General features: G+C 40.3%; 1 protein-coding gene across 1 annotated transcript; it reads left to right on the plus strand.

Annotated features, from left to right (window-relative positions):
• Positions 1-1638: 1638 nt before the first annotated feature.
• LOC132561219 (delta-like protein D) lies at positions 1639-14820 on the plus strand. Its single transcript, XM_060225949.1, has 10 exons — positions 1639-1699; positions 2358-2514; positions 2736-3032; positions 3837-3897; positions 5589-5846; positions 8310-8370; positions 9187-9317; positions 9613-9996; positions 11817-12768; positions 13053-14820. Exons 2-10 carry the CDS (start codon positions 2455-2457, stop codon positions 13225-13227), a joined length of 2379 nt encoding a protein of 792 aa, XP_060081932.1. The 5' UTR covers positions 1639-1699; positions 2358-2454; the 3' UTR covers positions 13228-14820.
• Positions 14821-22575: the final 7755 nt, after the last annotated feature.

Raw genomic sequence — 22575 nt, forward strand, 5'->3', positions numbered from 1 at the left:
TTAGTGGTTTATATAGAAAGTTGGATAACGGTACTTTCCCTATTTATAAATGTATGGATTTTTAATTTTTCTTGTCCTTAAAGAGTGTGTATATTTAAAGCAAATGGAAATGAATTTTGAATTTAAATAAAACGACACCGATTTTATGTAAAGTTGGTACAGAACATGGTCTTACCTGTGTATTTTTTACCTGTAAAGGTGTGTCTCGATACAGTGCGTGCTGTCTATCCATACAGCCTGCATATGAAGGAGCGACCTCATGTTTGTCAACTTTTAATTGCAAGAGGAAAATATATTTAAATAAAAAAACGTGACGTGTTGTGTAAGGGTAGTATGTGATTCATATAAATGGGTTTCGATTCGCTGACGCTACAGGTGCGAGGCAGAATGACAAGTGTGTAATTCAATATATGGACGGCACTCATCATAAAGATATCTCCGGCAATAGTAAATAACCTGTTGGTTGCAGTTTTCACCTATATGCAAATTACCTTCAGCTGGCGCGCTCAACGAGATGATACACTCGAGTGCTTCAAGGTTGCCTGGCACACTTTGGCTCGTGCCGGTCCTCTGTCACCCGCTGCTGATTGGCGGAGCAAGAATCTTGGCTCCGCCTCTGTCGCGCGGCGAGGTGGGGTGATTGACGAGGCGCACTCGAGCGAGACGTCCGCAACACAACGTACGTTTGTAACTGCATCTTCTATGTAATGGAATGTCGAATATACTATCACAGTGCAATGCACCGTCTTATCGCTAAATCGTACCAACATGGTACCACGTGTTAGATTGTACTTAACACGAGTAGTCTCTCTTACTGTTGTACTAATCACAAGAAAATTACCAGTAGAATAAAGACTATCAAGCATCACATACACACACGGAGAAAACACCTGTATTGTAATTAACAGGTGGATTCCTAATTACAAACCACGGTAATGCCATTAATAGGGATTACAAATATGTTAATTCATGACAGTTATGTTTAGCATGGAGATCTGTCAATCTTCTCTAATTACCACATGCAGGTTATGACCAAGATTTCAACATCTTTCTTATATTTCAACTATTAATTCACTTGCTGTCGTTTAATGGACATTTGATAAGAAATGAAAATTAATATTCTTGATTAATTAAGTATACCTATCATTAGTAGTTGTGCAAGTCATATTTTGTTCATTTAAGATCGTAGTTTCGAGTTCATCAAAATGCTGAACTTGTTTTTTCACTAATGATTGAAGTTTAAAATAAATGTCCAGATGTTGACTATAAAGTGCCCAACAGGTGCTTGAACATCTTATCCATCAAGCCGGAATCATGAACCGTGTCTTCCCGCCAAAATTTGTCGTAGCTTTTCTTTACCTATGTATATCAGACAGGCATTTATCCTCAAAGATGATGTATTTTATCTCGAGTCAAATCGTCGAATAATAAAACTGTTGCTTCTAACAGCGCGTGCCGCTCTCCTTATTTGGAAGGTAATTTGCATTGGCAAAGGCAGGTCAGAGCGACAGGTGTTTTAGTAGGGACAGCTGAAGACATAGAACAAGTTAGCTACCTCGACACAAACACAAAAGGCGCGGAGCGGCGAAGCACGTGCCGACATAGCGAGCCGGTCTCGGAAACAACTTGTGGATATTTATGTTTTAAAAAATGTCGAAAATTGTAGGATTAAACTTGGGATTTATTTCTAATCGATCAGGTAGGTGATTGTTTCGGCAGGACAACGGAAGGAATTAATCTGCTCTGTAAACCCCCAAATATACAGCGGGTATCCTCAGCCGTTTGTGTGTAAGATACCTCACCGACAGATGTGTGCCCTATTTTTTCCGGTTTGAAAAAGGAGCACGAACTTGACAATGATTTACCTGGGTTATTTACCTGATAAACCTTCTAGCATAACGCTTGGAAGCCTGGAGTTGTGTGCTTACCTTTATCCGTATTGTCAATATACAATTTATACAATACACGTGTTTATTTTATAGACGATACATTTTGTTGGTATCTGTTTGCTACCTGTAGGATACTTTCGTGCCTGTTGCACGTTCGTACTAAGTGTGTAAAACCCGACTCGACGGATAAAAACGTGCTTACAGAACATACATAAAGAAGATATTATGACAGACATATTTTCAAACACATTGATTAAATTATATGGTAAAGTAATTTCACAGAAATGCATTTGTATGTATATTCGAGAAATATTAAAAGTCGATAGTATACAGGTAGACTTAGGGTGTCCCGCTTGTGTATAACCAGTCAATTGTTTAAGACTCCATAACTATACCAAGTGTTTAAATGCTTCAATTCAAACCTCCAGAGTCAATTCGTTTATCACCGGCGATCACTCACTATTGTAGATAACTGTCAATCAACGGTGGGCGGAGCCTAGCCAGAACGAGGCCTAAGCCAGCTACCTACAATAATTTGTGCCGAGTACACGGAGTAAACAACAGGATGAGGGGGACGAGTACACACTTGGTTGTGCTCTGGATTTTAACATTACAGCTATCCATGGTAAGTCACTTACATACATTTGTAAAACAATATATTTATCTACTCGTCTATTGACTGTACATTATTGATTTGTTATTATCTTTGTAAGCGGCGATCTTCATACCGTACTTGTATCACTAAAACTGTACATACATACATGAGCATGTTCCCACTTTGGTTAATTTACTATACTCTAATTTCTTTACACAAGTTACTTATCTTAATTTACATTCCATTTACAGGTAACTTGTACAGCAGTGTTCGAACTTAAATTATCATTGTTTAAAAACGAGGAGGGAGTAAATACAGACGGTAACTGTTGCAATGGATTTCGGACCGATGGGAAGTGCAGTGATACGTGCCGGACGTTTTTTTGGATCTGTCTAACACACTATCAAAAGAAGATACCAGATGATGCCTCGTGTACATTCGCCACGGTCACAACACCAATTTTGGGATCTAATACAGTGAATTTTAGTGCACAGCTTCCTGTGAAGTTTGACAATCCGCTTGCGTTCTCTATACCTTACTCCTGGCCGGTAAGTATCAGCGTCAGCAGCCGTGTTTGTGTACACGTAATTTGTTTACCTAGGTCTGTGTAGTATAAATATTGTCTCAGTACCACTCTTATTACACTTCCTTCAGTGCATGTAGTGCACTTTACGAAACACGAAGTTTGGTTTTAGCACGGTGACAGTTGGAGTGGTATTGCATCACTTGCGTACCCACACCATAGTCATGAACGATTCACATTACTCTTTTGTCGTAAATGAATAGTTTCAACAAATAACATTGTCTGCCCTACAACATGCCTCATGGATTATAGAAAATCGGTAGCTGATGTCGATTCTGTCGTGACTGTTTGGTTATTGTCATGCCGCATGGTTATTGTCACGCTACGGTTATTGTCATATCAGTATAATTATAAAACGTACTTGGATGCGGCAGATCTACTCGCGTCATTATATTAATACATAGTATGGTTATATCGCACCAGTATCACTATGGGCAAAATTGATATTCACAACAGTAACTAGGGGTGATGTTCAGACTTGTATCATTATGGGCAACTTGACATCCATACTAGAGTTGCGATGTGCAATTCGATGTCCACACCCGTTTGGCATGTCGCTATGGGTATGATTATTGGTATCGCTATGGGTGTGAGATTGCCACAGGTATCGCAATGGAACGTTAAGATACCGCAATATTGATTTGCACTTAGTATACCGGTGCTAGCTGGAAACAGCTTGCTATCCAAACTATAATACCATGCCATTCCTTGTTTTTCTTTCAGTTAACTGGTTTATGGGGATTAAATTCGATCTTTTTCTGTGTTTTAGGGAACGTTTTCTCTGATCGTCAACGCTTACCACGATACGACGCTGACCGGACCCGCACAAGGTATGTATTCAGGATGTATTCCTTTCTCCCATTGCCCAGCTTCTCTTTACAGCTTGCTTGGGACATACTCTTACACGTGGATTATTATACAAGTGTTAAAACGTGGATATTCTGTGCCTAGGATGATTCTGTGTTGGGAATGTACGCGTGTGCTATTTAGTGATTGTGTAATGGACGTGGAGTGTAATATCTGGTGGACCCCCTCCCCTGGTACACGGGGGTAACAGTCCCGCGACAGGCCGTTAATATCGTCCCTTATCAACAAATGGCCCGTGGCACGTGCATGAGCGGAGCTTTGGATGTAATCAAAATGTTTGATGTAAAAAAAGCTTGGATCGTAATATGTGATTATGTGTGATGTTGGTAGCGGTTTGTGCACCACGCTAAAACACCAGGAAGTCGACGTGTGTTTTTTTTCCCTGTGAGGACGTGCAAAGGCCGTGCACTGTTGTAGGCACGTGACCTTATCCCCTGTACAAATACGCTGACGGACTACATTGGAGTAATATATATTGTTGTATGTAATAGAAACGGTGCTTGTCGTCTGCTGGACTGGATTTGGGGCCGTGGGACCCCGACACATGGCCGGTAAACAATAGCCTGGCCCGATCTATAAACTCATCGATCCCTGGTAAATTTTCTTTGAAAACACTTGCGGATCGCTGGGACATTATATATACACAGACGAGTATAACACTTGATACAGAACCAGATTGGGTACAAACACACTAATTTGTCCCCCACTAGCCCGACCCGGGTCCAAATTGCATTAGTATAGTCCATGAGAAGTCCAAATTCTGGGGAAAATGAAATGCAAAGGGCAAGTTAAGAATCGCATCGACTGTTTCAAATCAAATGTTATACCGCGATGAATCAGCTTGACACAAAAATCCTAGTCATGTCTAAATGTAGTTCTGTTGCTAAATATGTTTGAGTTTTTTAGTGTCTGGTGACTTTTGCAATAATGACTTCCGTGAATATCGCAGCAACCTTGGATATCTTCCTACATCCTCGTATAAAGTGCTAGAAACTGCAAAGTCTTGATATTTCACAGAGTTTAAAGAAAGTTAGACTAGTAGATGACTTTCTATGTCGCATAAGAATGTTGACATCTGTATATAAACACACTTCTCTTGTCCGTTAGAGTGTAGTTTGTTTGTTAGAGTTAAACAAGGTTAACTTTAAAATTCTAATAGTTCTGTGATTAGCCTGTTGTCATCCTTTGATAATTCTGGGAAGGTTTCAGCTTCCTTGTTCCTTACTGTTACTAGTAAACCGTCAGAGAGCTACATCCACGAGTTGAGCTTTCCCATGGGTTCCACTACGGTTGTGTACCCGAGCTAGGTTTCGTAAACAACTCGTTCCCATGCCATCAGTCATCTACCTGGCTTTATAATATACCATCCAGCGAGCGTAAAGAATAGAGCATTTTTTGCCCGAGTTCGGTTAATTGTGTAGTATTGTAGTGGTAGAATGGAGTAGAGGCGCTCCATCAACAAAAGAGGGGTCTGTAATTCTAGCCAAGTGTCTGGCAGGACTGATGGTCATCTACAGAGTGGTGACAATACGGATTAGGGAAGTGATGGAGGGGCACGCTCGCTTAGCCCCACCTGGGTCATTAGCAGTCCCCTTTCCTGTCACCTATCTCAACCAGATAACGCGTTCTCACGCTCCCATCTCTCTGTTTACAGGAAGCCCCAGGGAACTCGTGTCGACCTTGAAGACACAGAGGTCATTGGATGCTGGAGAGACTTGGCTCTCTTTCACACACTCAACGAAATACACGGAGCTGAACTACAGTTACAGGGTGTTGTGTGATGACAACTACTATGGTTCAAGATGTTCCAATTTTTGTCGACCAAGGAATGACATTTTTGGACACTACAAGTGTGATGAGACGGGTCAGAAGGTGTGCGTGGACGGCTGGGAGGGTCCTTACTGCAACAAGGGTAAATATACTCCGTATGAGCTCAATGTGTGTATAAATTTAGGTACACAACACGTTCAAATTCAAACACATGTACATTAAAACATTTGCAGACAAATGACACTATATACATGAAATACTCGTACACATCGCCATCCTACCTTTACTTACCCAGTACATGTAGGTAATATACATACAGTGGAAATACCTATTACCCGTAAGTACCTAGTATATAAAATGGGATTGTTCATCCTAAAAATACCAAGTACACCCAATTATACATGTTTTCGTTCTTTGTTGAATGCTTGTTAGTGCAGGGTTGCCTTAGTGCACCAGCATCTTCTTATGAGCACATACGTTCTCATACATAAAAACACCTAAATGAATTCTATATGATTCTAACAATGATAATTTGTTAAACACGACGCGGAGAATTAGAAATTGGCGTACTCTTCATAAGCTTGGCGAATTCGTCCAAGTGTTGGGTTTTTTTTACATGATACAAGTTATATCTATGTCCTGACCGATATATGATGAAAGTAATGGAAGCCTTCTACATTTAAAAAAATGCCTACTAGTCGAATAGCATCAGGGTCAACATTTCTATTCTAATTAGGATTGAGAGTTTTAATATACTAAAAGATATATTCAGAGTACGTTGTACGGCAAAAAGGTTTGTTACCAACCCGTGAAATCGACCCAGCTCTAGCATACCTTAATAATGTAAAATTCTACATATTGCTTAGCAAGTTCTGTGGGGACACATTTTCAGCAGAGTGACCTACTTCTGCATTATACGGGAGAAACAATGTTTTTGTGCTGATAAACAAACCAGACAAAGGCATATCTAAACCTGCCAATATACTGTACAATGATCAACTTGTAAGGTAGTATGTTCACGTATACAAAACTAGCGGTTGCTCAATATCGGGTATTGAATTTATACAATATACATTACTATTTGTGAGAACGTAACACGTAAGTCGAAAAATTAACATCTAATCTTCGTATTTACATATACTAACTAAATGGCCAAGAAATGTTTACGAATACAATTTTCAAGTCCTTCGTTCGAATTCACAGTCATTCATGTTCGATATAATCAAATTATGTATAGATAAAGTACCTATAAAATTGCCTTTATCCCCATGAAAGTGTTCAGATGCTCATACTAAAACGTGGAGAGTTTTCCCACCTGAACTAGATAGCGTATCAAATATCCAATGAAATATAGCGTCTCTACCATCTGTTGCTTCCCGCCCGATAGCAGACGAGCGACTCCACCGTAATCTGCCGAGAAAGCTAGCGGACAATTATGACTTGTGTTTTATCGTAAATCAACCAAGTACCTTTAAGTAAAACCATGGAATGGTTAGAAAATCGATTGCTTTGTACAGACATGCACACGCGATCATGTGAAAGTTTGCTTACGGTTTTTTCAGTACGGCGAGGTGGTACGCATGCTTCATCAATAAAATATCGGATAGGTGTGAATGTGTTAGCACGTTAACCTGTTCAACAAGGCCCTGTCTTACGGGGGTTTTATACGTAGTGGCGAAGCGAACCCGTCCTCGGGTAAAAATTAAGGTGCATGAACAACACCCGATTTGCATGAATCGAACATTGAATGTTTTGGTATATGACCACAATAGCAAGTGTTGTGTGTACGTGTCTACCCGAGAATGTCGACAGCTGGGCGAGCATTCCGTCACTCAGTTCCGTACAATGGAGGGCAGCTGGCCCGCTGACTGACTCAGGCCTTGCCTTACAGATGTCACTAGGCAGTTTTAGTTACTTCCCATAGCCGCCTTGTTATCCCACCACCACACGTGCACACTAAACACACATTTTCGTGCACATGCTGCTGTTTATTACACTTACAGTACAATACATAGCTAATACACTCGCGTACATACCAACCTAATTACAGAAGCTAGAAATAACATAAGCACTTTGTACTACTACACCAACTTTCATACCTTGCTCCAAATATTAAAGCTCACTTTACAATATCTGGTTTCCTGAAACATTTCTCATGGAAAAAAACGGTGATGTAGGACAATTTCTTTCTTTCAAAACTTTTGTATTTGATATGTTAGTTTTGAACGATGAAACTGATATTTGACCAAACTGTTTAGATATATGAAATTCAGACCTTTCATGACGGAACAAAGGCCCCGATCTGTTAGGGGTTACTGGTCACCCTATTAACAATCCCAGACCTGGCTAGCCGCGCACGTGTTTTTTAAAAACCCAACTTTTAATTGAGAACACATTGTAAGTAGGATGTTTAGATTAGTTTCTCAGGAAATTAGAAAATAAAAAGTCTGGTGATAATGGCGTTATAATGAACAGGTCGGGCTGGGAGACCGTCAGATACACGCGAAACATGCAATGTTGGGTCGCTAGCTTTTCTAATAAACTGTGTGTCGACTGATCCATACTAAACAAAGTTTAATGGGAGAACTTTTCTCTGTTTTTTCAGCAATCTGTTTACCAGGTTGTCATCCAGACAACGGCTTCTGTGACGCCCCGAGCGAATGCAAGTAAGTTGAAAACCTAGTTTCTCTCCCAGACACGCAGGAGCAATCTCTCGCGCTCGGGGAACTATGATTGATTTGAATGAGAAAACAACTTCAACTGTTGGCGTTCTCAAGCCATAGATTGTAACGAATGGTTGCGTTGGAGGATTGCATGTTTAGTGTGAATATATTCATACCGTGAAATGCACGTGCTGCCGTTTACAATTCTTACAACTTGACGGCTGATATGATCTAGGGCTACAACAGTGCTACCTATAGATTTACTAAATAGCGGCGCACACACACATATATATATACTGGATTCTACACGTGCTAGCTGCTCGAATATTTCATATGTAGAATAGGTATTCCAATGAAAACCATCTCTGATGGTAAGACTCTTGAAACTTTTACGAGTATGGCTGTAAGTGATTTAATGCACTTCCATAAAAGTCAGAACTGTTTGAATAGAAGATCTCTTTCATCCTTAATAGAATAATGAAAACAACATTTCTGACCGCTGCAAGTCTTTCACTGACCATGACTCGTGTAGGTAGTTTAAGAGTTTTTTTGACGTTGAACCGAATATGAAATAATGAAAACTGTGTTCATGGGGTCATCATTCATTTTCGGTCAGTTTAAAACCGGCTCGATACAAACATATTTACTATGTTTTATGATGGTCATAAATAAGAGTTTTGTTAACCATGATTTGAGATGGTCATAAATAAGAGTTTTGTTAACCATGATTTGAGATGATCGGTGACTGATAGAAATGTGATCTTTTATGTTTTACTTGTAAGTTTGATTGATAACTAACGAACGTCTTGGGTGTTGCAGATGCCGAATGGGATACAAGGGCACTTACTGTGACCAGTGCGAGAAATATCCAGGATGTATGAACGGCACGTGCACAGAACCATGGCAGTGTATTTGTGAGGAAGGTTGGGGTGGACTCTTTTGCAATCAAGGTACTATATGATCACAAATTTGTTCAAAAGCAACATACAAGCAGACTAATATATCATTTATTAAATGGTCTTCTGTAAAAAGAAAACGAACGGTAGCGTATATTGTAAAGATATTGTAGAACTGACTTTTACATCACTGTAAAATTTAGCGATTTCAATTAAGATTCCTTGACGCTGTAATCATAGATTAATGTTTCCGTGTTTGCGGAGTTGCCGTTCACCCACTCCGGAGGGATTGCTTGCTGGATTTGATATGCGACACCCGATGTAATTCTGTCTACGTCTTTTTTTACAGATCTAAATTTCTGCACCCACCACTCGCCCTGTCGTAATGGTGGTATCTGTACCAACACTGGCCAGGGAAGTTACACATGTACTTGTCAGCCCGGTTACATGGGTACCAACTGCGAGATCGAGATGGACGATTGTGAACAGCAGCCATGTCAAAATGGCGGCACATGTCAAGACTCTGGGACAGGATATAAATGTAAATGTCCCGACGGTTTCACGGGCAGACGATGTGACACTCTGGCGGTCTCGTGCGAGAACGAGCCATGTCAGAACGGTGCTACATGCGAAAACACGGAAACAAGCTACAGGTGCACGTGTGTGCCTGGATACACGGGGTACAACTGCGACGCGGAGATAAACGAATGTGCAACTTACCCCTGTCAGAATGGTGAGTAGATTTAGATTTTACCTGTTGAATACAGGATTTAATTAACAATAGTTCGTATTCTTCTGATATGCCATGGTTACTGGCATCTACATTTCCTGGATCGAGTCGTGATGGAACTGGTTTATTCAGATCATGGTACGTTCTAGTGGCGATATTTCTGTACTGTCTTGTATGGTGGTATACATGTCTCAGGTTGTGATATTTCTGTGGGAAAACGTTTTGTAGTAGTATGCATATCTCATATCTATCTGGATTATGCTGTATAGTGGTAAACGTGTCTGGTATGACTTACAGTCGGTAATAAGGTGGGGAAATCCTTTATAGTGGTATACGTATGTGGTACGAGTTTTTGGTATATTTATGGTGTAGTGGTATACGTATGTGGTACGAGTTTTTGGTATATCTATTGTGTAGTGGTATACGTATGTGGTACGAGTTTTTGGTATATTTATGGTGTAGTGGTATACGTACGTGGTACGAGTTTTTGGTATATTTATTGTGTAGTGGTATACGTGTCTCTGGAATGGTTTACTATGTAGTATTCGTGTCTGTGGGTTAGTAGGATACAGATTTGGCAAGGTAGTAGGAACTCAGCAGGTGCCACTACACTTGTATGTACTATGCAGATACCAGCACAAACTGAGAGCACGTGCTCACCTATTTCACTACCAGGACTGACAAAAGCCATTTCCAAATGAAATCATTCATCATACTTTCTGCGATCTTTCATATTTTTCAGTTTTGTAGCGAAGCATTACCTTGCGGAGTAATTTTGTACAATTTTCATCCGTTCCAGTATGTTTGCTCAATAGTTTGTCGTAAAGCATAAATGTTCCACTGGATTAGCTGAATCTGTATCTTTCCCCAATATTATCCAACATGTTGCGCGATTTTGTTGCTTGCCCGTGGCTTAACGAGAACATCTACATTCCTTCATAATAACGATACTACGTGTTATAACACAAATACTACCACGTGACATTTTTTGTGTATTGTAGGTATTAATCAGTCTGTACATACACTTTCTTTGGTATGTAATTGAATGCATTAGATGTTCACATTGTCTGCAAATGTTGCAGTTTCTTACCAGTGTTAGGTCACGACTAGTGAAAGACAGAAGGGACTTCCTATTTCGTACTTCGAGATTTGGTTTCAGAGACGGAAATGTTTTTATCTAAATACACGTAGAAAAAAAACAGGCGACAAATGCGTTGTTGTGTAATTAATCCAGTATCGCTTTTAGGAGCTAATAGTATGGCTTATGTCCCACCGTCTGTCGTTAAAAGCCCCCGGGTGTTGATCCAAGTCGGAAGCAACAGAAGGTTTGACAGATTCTTGTCGTTGAGTTTTGTTTCTCAAACCAAACCAGTTGACATTAATCACAAAGCGACTAGATACCCATTGACTTCAAGCTTTGTGTCCGAAGAAAAGAAAACTTGTCTGGTTTATGTAATTTATCTGTATGGCAGTGATGTATTACTGGTTTACTGGGGAGAGATCGATGACAAATCGATAATGTTATTAGGCTAAGCAATAGATAGGTTAGATAAGTTGTACTCTTACCACCAAAAAGGCCAATACTCTTGCTGTAGTCAGATGGCCAGAAACACGCTCTATATATTATGTTATACAATCATGCACTTTATATGTTCCAAATTATGGCTTTCTCTTATGCAATTTAGATTGGTTATATTGGCTGTGTGTGTTATGTAGCCTGTAACTTGGAGAGTCTTTATGGCCCTAGGTCCATCTGTGCCGAAATCAGTCGACCATAACGGATACAATTGAATTAACGGTCCACGTGTTTTTTTCCGTTACAGAAGGCCGATGCGTGGACGAATTGAACGGTTACAGGTGTGTGTGCGCGGTCGGGTTCCAGGGCCAACATTGTGAGGAGAACATCATTGACTGCAAGCAAAACACGTGCTTGAACGGAGGAACATGCATGGATCGAGTGAACGGGTTCGAATGTCGCTGTATTCCCGGTTTTGTTGGATCGCTTTGTCAGAAAGACGTTGACGACTGTGAGCTCCGACCATGCTCCAATGGTGGTACGTGCCACGACAAGGTCAATGATTTTTCATGCGACTGTCTACCGGGTTTTACTGGCAAAGACTGTCGGATAATAAAGAAAGAATGCGATAACGAACCCTGCAAGAACGGTGGCAGCTGCATGGATCGCCTAAATGACTATCAATGTTTGTGTGTGTCCGGTTTCTCTGGAAAGGATTGTAGCGTTACGGATGACACAACTCCTATCAAAAACGGTTCAATCGTGAATGTGGTGAATGAGATTAAACAGACCGCCGAGAAGGAAATAACGATGATGCAACTAGTACTAATCGTGTGTCTTGGTGTTGGAATACCACTGCTCCTTCTGATCATTGTAGTGATTTTCTTTCTGTTGAGGAAGAGAAACCCTGCGACTGCAGAACCACATTCATTGGAGAAAGAGCAAAATTTGCAGAACAGTCATATAAACAACAAACTCGAGTCGGCCATATTTACGACGGGCCCGCTTCCACAGAGTGGTTCTGGTGTGCCTAATGTGAAAACCACAAATGAGGACAATGATTTCAATACTTTCAAACCAAACGCGAGTTATTACGAAAAATCAACAAATAAGCAATTTCTGTATAGCAAAGACTTAAATACAGAACAGTTCGCAAAGACTCCCCCTCCTCCCCCGCCTCCAAAAGACATTAACATAAAACATAGTGAGTGTTATGAAACAGACAACTCGTCCGGGAGTAACTCCATAAATGATATCAGGTAAGTCATTTCGGCAATTTTAACCTACACCTGTAAACCTCGTACTTCTTTCACAAGCTGATTTTCTTTTCAACCAGATGTTGCGTCTTCTCTATTTCCGTGGGAAAATCTTGAGGAAAAGTCAGTTGATTAGTTCCAATAAATATTTTATCAGTCACATTTCTTTCAAGTTGTTTAATACCGATATGGCTTCGTTAATGAGTCCGATGCTGTGTGGCTTCAGTCATGCTTATTGTCACGTGACCATTTGTACTAACCTGACCTTTTTTTTCTGTATTTTTCAGTTGTTACAACACCGACATACACATAATCGGGAGTTCTCGGACACTTAACAAAGACACAAATAGACAATCAGCCTCCATATTAGAGCAACACGCGCAGCACGTGCCTCCACCCCATCCTGCGCACGTGCATCGACAGTCGTTTTACTGTGACGAGGTGTTAGCGACGGCGGTATAGCACGACCTCAGATAGACACCTTTATACATTTCCATGTCTCTTGCAATATACCAATATAATTAATAACTATTCCTTGCTAAACAGATATGCATATTTTGGGATTTTGATTTAAAGTGCCTTTTTATGTTTTTTTGTACAGTGAAATTAAGCGCGAAATATTGTTTTTCAAAATTTAGATTTTGGAATTGTGGATGTTTCTGTCTCCTGGAGCAGTGCACTCAGATAGGAATTAGGCTAAAAGCCGGGTTATGCAACAGCGCGTTCGCTGAGTGGACGGCCAGGCCGTTGTTTCTGTTGACATAAAAGTGTGCTCCCACTTTGGACAATGTGTATGTGTTTGGTCCTCCAGATATCGGTGCTTGAGCCATCTGTCAGTCTGGACACTGGCCTGCTTGACCACATTGGAAATATCGGACAGTGTATAAAGATTAAAACGCTGGCGCACGAACTTGTGATAACTTTGTCAATCCATCCATTTAGTTTTATTTATTGGCTGATTGTGTAGAACCGGAAGTGACTGGTTGCCCAGGTCACATGACCAAATATGGCTGCCACGTTAATTTTTCCGCTACTGCATGGACATTTCTTAATTTTGTTGAATCTTTGCATGAAGACGTTTTGTTGAAAGTTGTGAATGTGTTTTTGTGTGTGCGTGGAAGTGTTTGTTGATTTTGATCGAGTTGAAGATTGTTTTGTGCAAGTGACGTTTATATAGTTAATAAATAAGCAGTATTTAATGACTTCCAGCCAACGCATTTGATAAATAGGGCATGCCGGGATACATTTTTGTATATCATGGATTTTGTTAATTTTATCAGAACCGAGCACTTGTTCAATTCGTTGTTAAAGAAGCAAAAATCTATAGTCACTTATTTAAGAATATTGATGGAAAGGCTGCTTCTGTGTGTTTTAATTTATTGTGTATTTATTCCATTGGTCAGCCGGTGAGAATCCCGAACAATTCCAGTGCTGGGATTTACTTACTGAGGACATTTTTATGGAACCAAAGGCGCTCATCAGTTTTATTGAACAAAGATCACCGAGATCGTGTGCATTTCGCTACTCGTTACTTAAAACTCCTTTCTAAGCTCTTTCTATCCCTCATTCAAATCATCCTGGGTAGTAACGTGCAACATCTTCATTTTTCAAATCTCTTCAAGTCTCCGACGAATGGGCGAGTTTGCACACGGTCTTGGTAAACGGGCGTGGCCAAATCTAGCCATGCTCTCTCCATCATTCCAATACACGCAACAAGGGAACAAGGATCGCTTGTCTCCAAAGTAGTTTTCATAATTTCATCTGCTGGAGAGCCGTTGTTACATATCACATTCGAATTGTTCATGTCCATTTTCATCGCTATTTTCATCACTTTCATCTGATGAATTAGACGGTTGCTCCGTCGTTACGTTGGTTACATAAGGGCGTGGCTTGTTGCCATGGCGCCCGCGACTAATTGCCTGTGATGTTGTACATAGAATGTATATTTATAGAAGAACCGGATGTATATATATCTGTTGATGCCATTATTATCTATTGGTAATTCACACCATCATGAAATAATAAAAAGGTCACAATTGACTATTTTTCAAAGAATTCTAATCTTCACTTTTTTATGACCGCGGGATATTATATGGGAATAAGATGGACGAGATATTGTCATATTTTGAAAGTAAAAAGATAACATCAACGAAATACCATCGTTTACTGCGTCAGATGGGCCAATGGCCCAATTAATGAGCTCGACAACAGATTAACACTTATCAGCCTATTAAAAAAATAATATTTCAGACGGGATATTGACAGTGTGTAAATTTTAAGGTTGATGGGTGGTCAAAGGTTCACAAATAAGGTTCTCCTTTTATAACCTCTTTTTGAAGCACTTGTCGAATGACTCCAGAATACATCGCCTTTGTTTCGTAAAACTCCGGAATACTCCGTTGTTATTCGACAATCTCCGTTTGTGACGAACAGTGTATGGCCTTTTTATTGTATGAAGGAATGGTGATACGATAGAACGTATTTGGTAGGTGTGATGGATTGCTTTGAAGCTCTTCTCCTACTTACGCATTGCTAAGCTTATCGACATTTTTGAGCAGTTTTACTGGGTTATACACACAGAGCAAATACAACCAGTCCTGTGGCAAGAGATCGAATTGTTTACACGCTGTACCTAATAGTCATCGCGCAACATCTGTAAGAGCACAGCTGATTGACAGGATTAACTCAGCTCATTTGCATATCGGTGGATTAATATAGCTGTGAAGTTATACACACATATATAACGTTAAGTGTGTATTTGTTCGATCTCAACTCGCTCTTGTCTAGATCGTGTGACAGTGCTTAGGAGATCTGTTTTGTCACGACGTTATAGGATGATGAGGATAACGCTACTATAACTGTAGTGACAATGTGAGATGTCACGTGGTTTGTATGAATGAAACACGAAAATAGGATTACAGAACCGAGTCTTTTTGTATAGTCCATAGGGACGTGAGAATCAAATGTTTCAATTTGTCTGAATGTACAGGAATGTTTTTATTCAATAACTTGACAAACGTGAGTCTACTTAAATACATCTTTAGTTGTAGCTGGTCTTACAAGCCGTTGGTTATAAATCAAAAGTATTTCATTTGCATTCACGTTCTAACTATATCTCGAGTCCCTGTGTCTAAACGACACATTCTAACTATTTCGAGTTCCTGTGTCTAAACGACACATTCTAACTATATCTTGAGTCCTTTTGTCTAAACGACACATTCTAACTATATCTCGGGTCCCTGTGTCTAAACGACACATTCTAACTATATCTCGGGTCCCTGTGTCTAAACGACACATTCTAACTATATCTCGGGTCCCTGTGTCTAAACGACACATTATATCTATTTCTCGAATCCATGTGTCTAAACAACACATTCTAACTATTTCGAGTCCCTGTGTCTAAACGACACATTCTAACTATATCTCGGGTCCCTGTGTTTAAACGACACATTCTAACTATTTCGAGTCCCTGTGTCTAAACGACACATTCTAACTATATCTCGGGTCCCTGTGTTTAAACGACACATTCTAACTATATCTCGGGTCCCTGTGTCTAAACGACACATTCTAACCATATCTCGGGTCTCCGTGTTTAAACGACGCATTCTAACTATATCTCGGGTCCCTGTGTCTAAACGACACATTCTAACTATATCTCGGGTCTCTGTGTCTAAACGACACATTATATCTATTTCTCGAATCCATGTGTCTAAACGGCACATTCTATCTATATCATAAGTCAGTGTCTAAACGACACCTTATAACTGTTTCTCGAGTCCCTGTGTCTAAACGATACACTCTATCTATATCTCGAGTCCCTGTGTCTAAACGATACATTATATCTATATCACAAGTCCATGTGTCTAAACGACATCTTATAACTGTTTCTCGAGTGCCTGTGTCTAAACGGCACATTCTAACTATATCTTGAGTCCTTTTGTCTAAACGACACATTCTAACTATATCTCGGGTCCCTGTGTTTAAACGATACATTCTATCTATATCACAAGTCCCTGTGTCTAAACGACATCTTATAACTGTTTCTCGAGTGCCTGTGTCTAAACGACACCTAATAACTCTAACCCGGGTCCCTGTATCAAAGCAACACATTCTAACTACATCTTGAGTCCCTGTGTCTAAACGACACGTTCTAACTATATCCCGGGTCTCGTGTGTTTAAACGACTCTTTCTAACCATATCTCGGGTCCTTTTGTCTAAACGTCGCATTCTTGATATATCTGATGTCCCTCTGTCTAAACGATACACACTATGTACGTTTTCCCTAACAGCAACTTGCAGAAATAACGACCAACGACAGACAATGAGAAACGCCCAAAGTAAAACTTGATATTTGCCCAAATTATTTTTGAGATGCAAACATCCTAAACAAAATTGTCAAATCAGACTGCTTTCAAATAAAAATGAAATCAGAAGTGTATTGATTTACGCAGCAAGGGGCTCATTTTAGCTGGTTTTCGGTCGAAACCTTCTCTAGAAAATTGTACTCTCCTCAGGCTTTTAGTGGTAATGTTTGTTTAATTCACCGTCAAATGAAATTTTGAAATTGAAACAGAACACATGTGATTAAATTCAAAATAAAAATATATGGCCCGCAGAAGTTACTTGTGAAATGTACTATTGAGAAATCTTAATTTATCAACTTGTTCTGGCCCTTTTAAGCCACCAGCAATTCACAACAGTAGCAACGTCATCATATATTATGTAACGTATTTATCATTACAATTGGCATATAAAGTGAGGCTAGCACGACCAATTTAACTGTCAGCACGCACCCGTATTACGATACAATGTGTAATTCTGCCGGATAAACAAAGTCCTGTTCTAATGGAAAGTGACGGGATTTCAAATGGTGTTGCTATGACGACAAAATAGCTTTACAACTAGAATCAGATGTTGAACATTAAAATCCTCTTAGACAAGGTTTTGTGTACGACACGCGTTCATGTGACTTTAACCGATTTTACACGCGTTCAAGTCACTGTTGTAATGGTGTGTACGTGACAAATGAGTCACAAATGCGCCTCAGTGACCAGAACCGTGACCTGGTGTCTCACATCCGTCTCAGAGACGTGTGTCTGATAATGTATCACACACACGTTTCAGTGACCAGGGCTGCGCATTTGTTTCACGCACACGTCTCACTGACTAGGGGCATCATATTGTGTGAAACTCACGTCTCACTGACTAGGGGCATCATATTGTGTGAAACTCATGTCTCACTGACTAGGGGCATCACCTGGTGTCACACATACGTCTCAGTGATCCAGGACCATGACATGGTGTTACATACGTACGCACCACTGGCCAGGACCGTGGTCAAATGTCCCGCGCGTGCTTCAGTGACTAGGGCAGTGGCCTGGTGTCACTTGCATGTATATGTGACCAGGGCCGTGGTCCGGTGTCACTCGAAAAGGGACCAGGGCCTTGGTATAATGTCATAGACACATTTTAGTGACCAGAGCTGTGGACTTGCGTTACACACATTTAAGTGATTACCACCTTGGTTTTGGTGTCACACACACGTTTCAGTGACTAGGAACGTAGTTACACATTCTCCTTTTTTTCTTATCACTGACATCAAACACTGAACTCAAATTAGTTTTTTTCCACCTCACCTTAATGATCATTCCAGAAAAATTAATTCAAATTACTTCCCTGACGATATCTATCCTCGTCAAGTATCTGCATGCTTCTGTTTCCTGCATAATAAAAATAAAAATATTTCAAAAAATCTAATGCCCTTTCCAGTAAAATACAAACGAATTAGTAGCGCAGCTCAATTGTTCGTAAAACAAATGTCTGATATCATTAAAATGCCATACACAAGCAACCTGCGATATTGTGCCTCCTTTTAGTACTCGTGAGTCTGTTAAAAATCGAAGTCGCCATTCCTGGGAAGACAAAGCCCAGCATGTTACATTGTGATTTCACACAGTGGCATCCTAAACCTTATCCGGAAGTGCATACCAATACCGGAAGTGCAATTCAACACCGGAAGCATAAATCAGGACGTACTGCGTGGCACCTTATTAAAACAGAACTATGCAACTATATACAAGTGTAGATTACTATAATTAGCCTTTCATTTGAAACACTACGAGTGTACTACAAAACCTGTTATCTAGCGACCTTCTTAGCATACCAGTGTAGTAGTAATGGTCAGTTTTTGAGTGACCCTTGCATGACTTGACCAATATTAAGCACGAAGAGGAAATGGCCGATAAAGACACTTCACTAGCGAAGGTCTTTGAAAAATCAAAGGAGACCAAGAGAAAAAAACCTACTTCATCTTATTAAGGATTTCTTAAGGATTAATTAAAGCCTTAGTTTTAATTTCCTTCCCGCTGATTGAATATGTGAGACATAGAAAGGACTTGAAAAGGATGCACAAATTGGTAACAATTAGAAATGAGCCTTTGGCGGCCGGACGGAATGAACCACTGTCAGAGACTTCAGATTTGAGTAGGGCGGTAACGCCCATTCACCCACAATCCTCAGCACGAGGTGGTTTTGGTGACGTCACACTAGTATCGTTGCTTTTGAAGTATTTTTGATAGTTATAAATTGAAAAAAGGCATGGTATACATGTAAATTCATTTCTGGGACATCATGAATATAGTAGTCAGTGACGCGATAGTGTGGTATCATTTATTGTCATACCGACATGGTGTGGTATATACCTTTCCATCACCGTCACCACCGTGTAGTATAGCTATGTGTCACCTTCAACTCGACGCGGTCTACATCTGTGTAACCGTCAACAGGGTGCGGTATACATCTGTATCAACGTCAACAGGGAGCGGTATACATCTAAATCACCGTCAACAGGGTGCGGTATACATATGTATCACCGTCAACAGAGTGCGGTATACATCTGTGTTACCGTCAACGGCGCGGTATACATCTGTGTCACCGTCAACACGGCACGGTATACATCTGTGTTACCGTCAACACGGCGCGATATACATCTGTGTCACCGTCAACAGGGTGCGGTATACATATGTATCACCGTCAACACGGTTCGGTATACATCTGTGTCACCGTCAACACGGTGCGGTATACATCTGTATCACCGTCAACAGGGTGCGGTATACATCTGTGTTACCGTCAACACGGCGCTGTATACATCCGTGTCACCGTCAACGGGGTGCGGTATACATCTGTATCACCGTCAACAGGGTGCGGTATAGCTCTCTAGCACCGTCAGTTCCGCATGGCATAGTTAAGTGTCACATTCAACACGGCGTAGTATAAATATATGTGTCACATGGCCGTCTCCATGGTGTTGCGATACTGCTATGTACCACAGCTTTTAACTTTCACAAAACATCTGCCCTTTCTTAATTCATGGAAATAAGCTGCAGAAAACCTATTTCTAATTAATCTTAGCTGGTTTACAGCGGATCTCCGCCGTGTTTTACTATCGACTTGTGCCAGAATGTTTAACTTTTATTTCATATGTCACTTAAATAAACGATGTTAGCTGCTGATGCTGACAGGCGTACCTATGACAGGTAACCTTGACCTTAGCGACACCTGTTACAACACCTTTACAAATACGATCATGCCTTCGTAAGTCATTGCAATGTACGTTGTGTGGTAAACACTGCTCGATGTCAGGTACCATATCGTTAGGAAAAGAATTGATATTTGAAATCATGTGATCTGACTCGACTTTGATTGGATACAATAAATACAGATAACAAGAACTCGGTTATACTGAATAATTTGCAAAGACGAATCACGTGTTCCTTCCTCCTATGCATTTCCCCCCGTTGTTGCCCAATTTGGTTGATAGAAACTGTAATTTGTATTGAGGTATAACAAATTGTATCGTAGTGGTTAAAGCTGCTGTATTGGGTCTTATCCACTTAATCCTGTTCCATATATTGTCCGGCTGAAGAGCTCGGCCAAAGCTTATTGTGAGAGAAATGAAACAATACACTAACTGGAGAGTGTATTTAGTTAGTAGTGTAAACGATGTTTACTAATAGTCACGTTTGTCTGTTGCCGGTCCGACTAGCCTAACACTGACGCTATGACAAAGCCTCGGCATGCTTTCTCAGTGCATTCAATAGCTTTTTATTGAGGCAGAGAAAAGCCAAACGTTATGAACATCAAATCAATATAACGCTGGAAGCAGCCAAACGGCAGCCGTGTTCATCAGGTGTGTTATGCTGGTGACCAGGTAGGCCATCCGCGCTCTATCAAAACAGTTATACCTTATATGTTTGCTTTAGGAGAACAATTCATCGATCGCACAAATACTGGATGACACTGTATGCCTTCAGTCATAACGCTGAGACAAAATCACGAAAATCCTTTAAAAGTTACAGTAAATTTGATTGGCTCAGCAGTCAAGCGATTTGCACACGTGACCACGGACAATGGCGACGCAGCGTGTCATTAGGAGCAGAAAAGTAGGAGTTTAATGTCGAAGTTTCTGTTCCTGTGCACATACTTAAATGTGGCAAGTTCAATCGCAATTTATACACAGTAAAACTTTCTTATACTGTCACCAATATTTTGAAATGTTAAAGGGTTTGACGTTATATCTATGTACACCAATATTCCTCCTACATCGTTGACAGTTCATGAGCTGATAATACACAACTGACATTGGTTAAGTTACAGTGTAGCAATGCCTTACTATGGTAAATATAAACATATAACATCATATATATGTCAGTCTAAAATACTGTATGTCTAGATGTCAGTTTGCTACAAATATATTAAGGGAACGCGAAATTGTGACGTCAAACGATGATATATTGAAAACAATGATATATGTTTCAGAAAGTTTGCTTCCGGTCAATGGAAGTGATACTTTGTCCATGTTTTCACATACATCTACTAACCTGTTCATATTTACAAATAATGTACCAGGCTTTCGAAATACTACAACACTTACACTGCCCCTAATATCAACTAAAACGAATTTTACAAATACACTGTCGCAAAATTCCTTAAATAAGGTATGTTACCTATCTACGACGGGTGTAAATACAGATTTCCGGTACCTCTATTGGGTTAGGGGTGGGATAGATTCTGGGCGAGATCTTTACTCAGTTATCATAGTTTTACATAGTGTCACGTATTGATCCTGGATTCTCGAATCGAAATTTGTTGGCGAAGAGTGATTTTAGGAAACGATTGTGAGGAAGCAAGTGCTGCGCATACCACGTGCAAGTGCGATATTGCTGTACCCTGCGGTGTGCAATTAGTAATAGGTTCACGGTGTCCCCTTTACAGCGTAAACTCGAGTCGAGTACCAGCGTAAGTGATTATGAGTACTAGAACAGGTGACATAACTCGACGGAGTGTCAGGGTAAGTATCATAATATAGTTATGGCGTAAGGTCCTTTCTGTAAACTTCACTGGCTAAGTACGGGGAATCACTCATTGATTGGTGAGGTGAACTGACGAGAATTGTTCGCCACGTGACTCGAGTAGTGGCGCTGTTTGGTGTTGGTGGTGCTTGACTCAAGAGTCGGCTGCTTCAAGGGACCATCAGACACTTCACTTCAGCATCCTCAACTACAAGAGGGTTCTCACTTTAATGTTGGAGGGAGGACCTCCCAAAACTGCCCCCTAGCCTTGTTATACGCCAATCAAATTAGTGGAAATGTTTGTGTTTATGTTAGTGGACGGCTATCACCGAACCGCTGTGTTTTGCTTTGTCTTTTTTTATACAAGGAGAAGTCCTTTTGAATGCAATATCTTATTATTATTTTTTTGCCATTAAATTAACAAAATTTTTACAAGAAAATAATGTGTTACAGATTACG

Source organism: Ylistrum balloti, unplaced genomic scaffold (genome assembly GCF_031769215.1).
Source record: "Ylistrum balloti isolate Yb309-2 unplaced genomic scaffold, AGI_CSIRO_Ybal_v1 Utg371182, whole genome shotgun sequence".
In the NCBI taxonomy this organism is placed as follows: domain Eukaryota; kingdom Metazoa; phylum Mollusca; class Bivalvia; order Pectinida; family Pectinidae; genus Ylistrum; species Ylistrum balloti.

Coding starts and splice junctions, on each gene's coding strand:
- LOC132561219 (XM_060225949.1), top strand. CDS start 2,455: ATGAGGGGGACGAGTACACACTTGGTTGTGCTCTGGATTTTAACATTA. Junction 5,847..8,309: donor GGGTCCTTACTGCAACAAGG/GTAAATATACTC, acceptor CTGTTTTTTCAG/CAATCTGTTTACCAGGTTGT. Junction 12,769..13,052: donor AACTCCATAAATGATATCAG/GTAAGTCATTTC, acceptor TGTATTTTTCAG/TTGTTACAACACCGACATAC.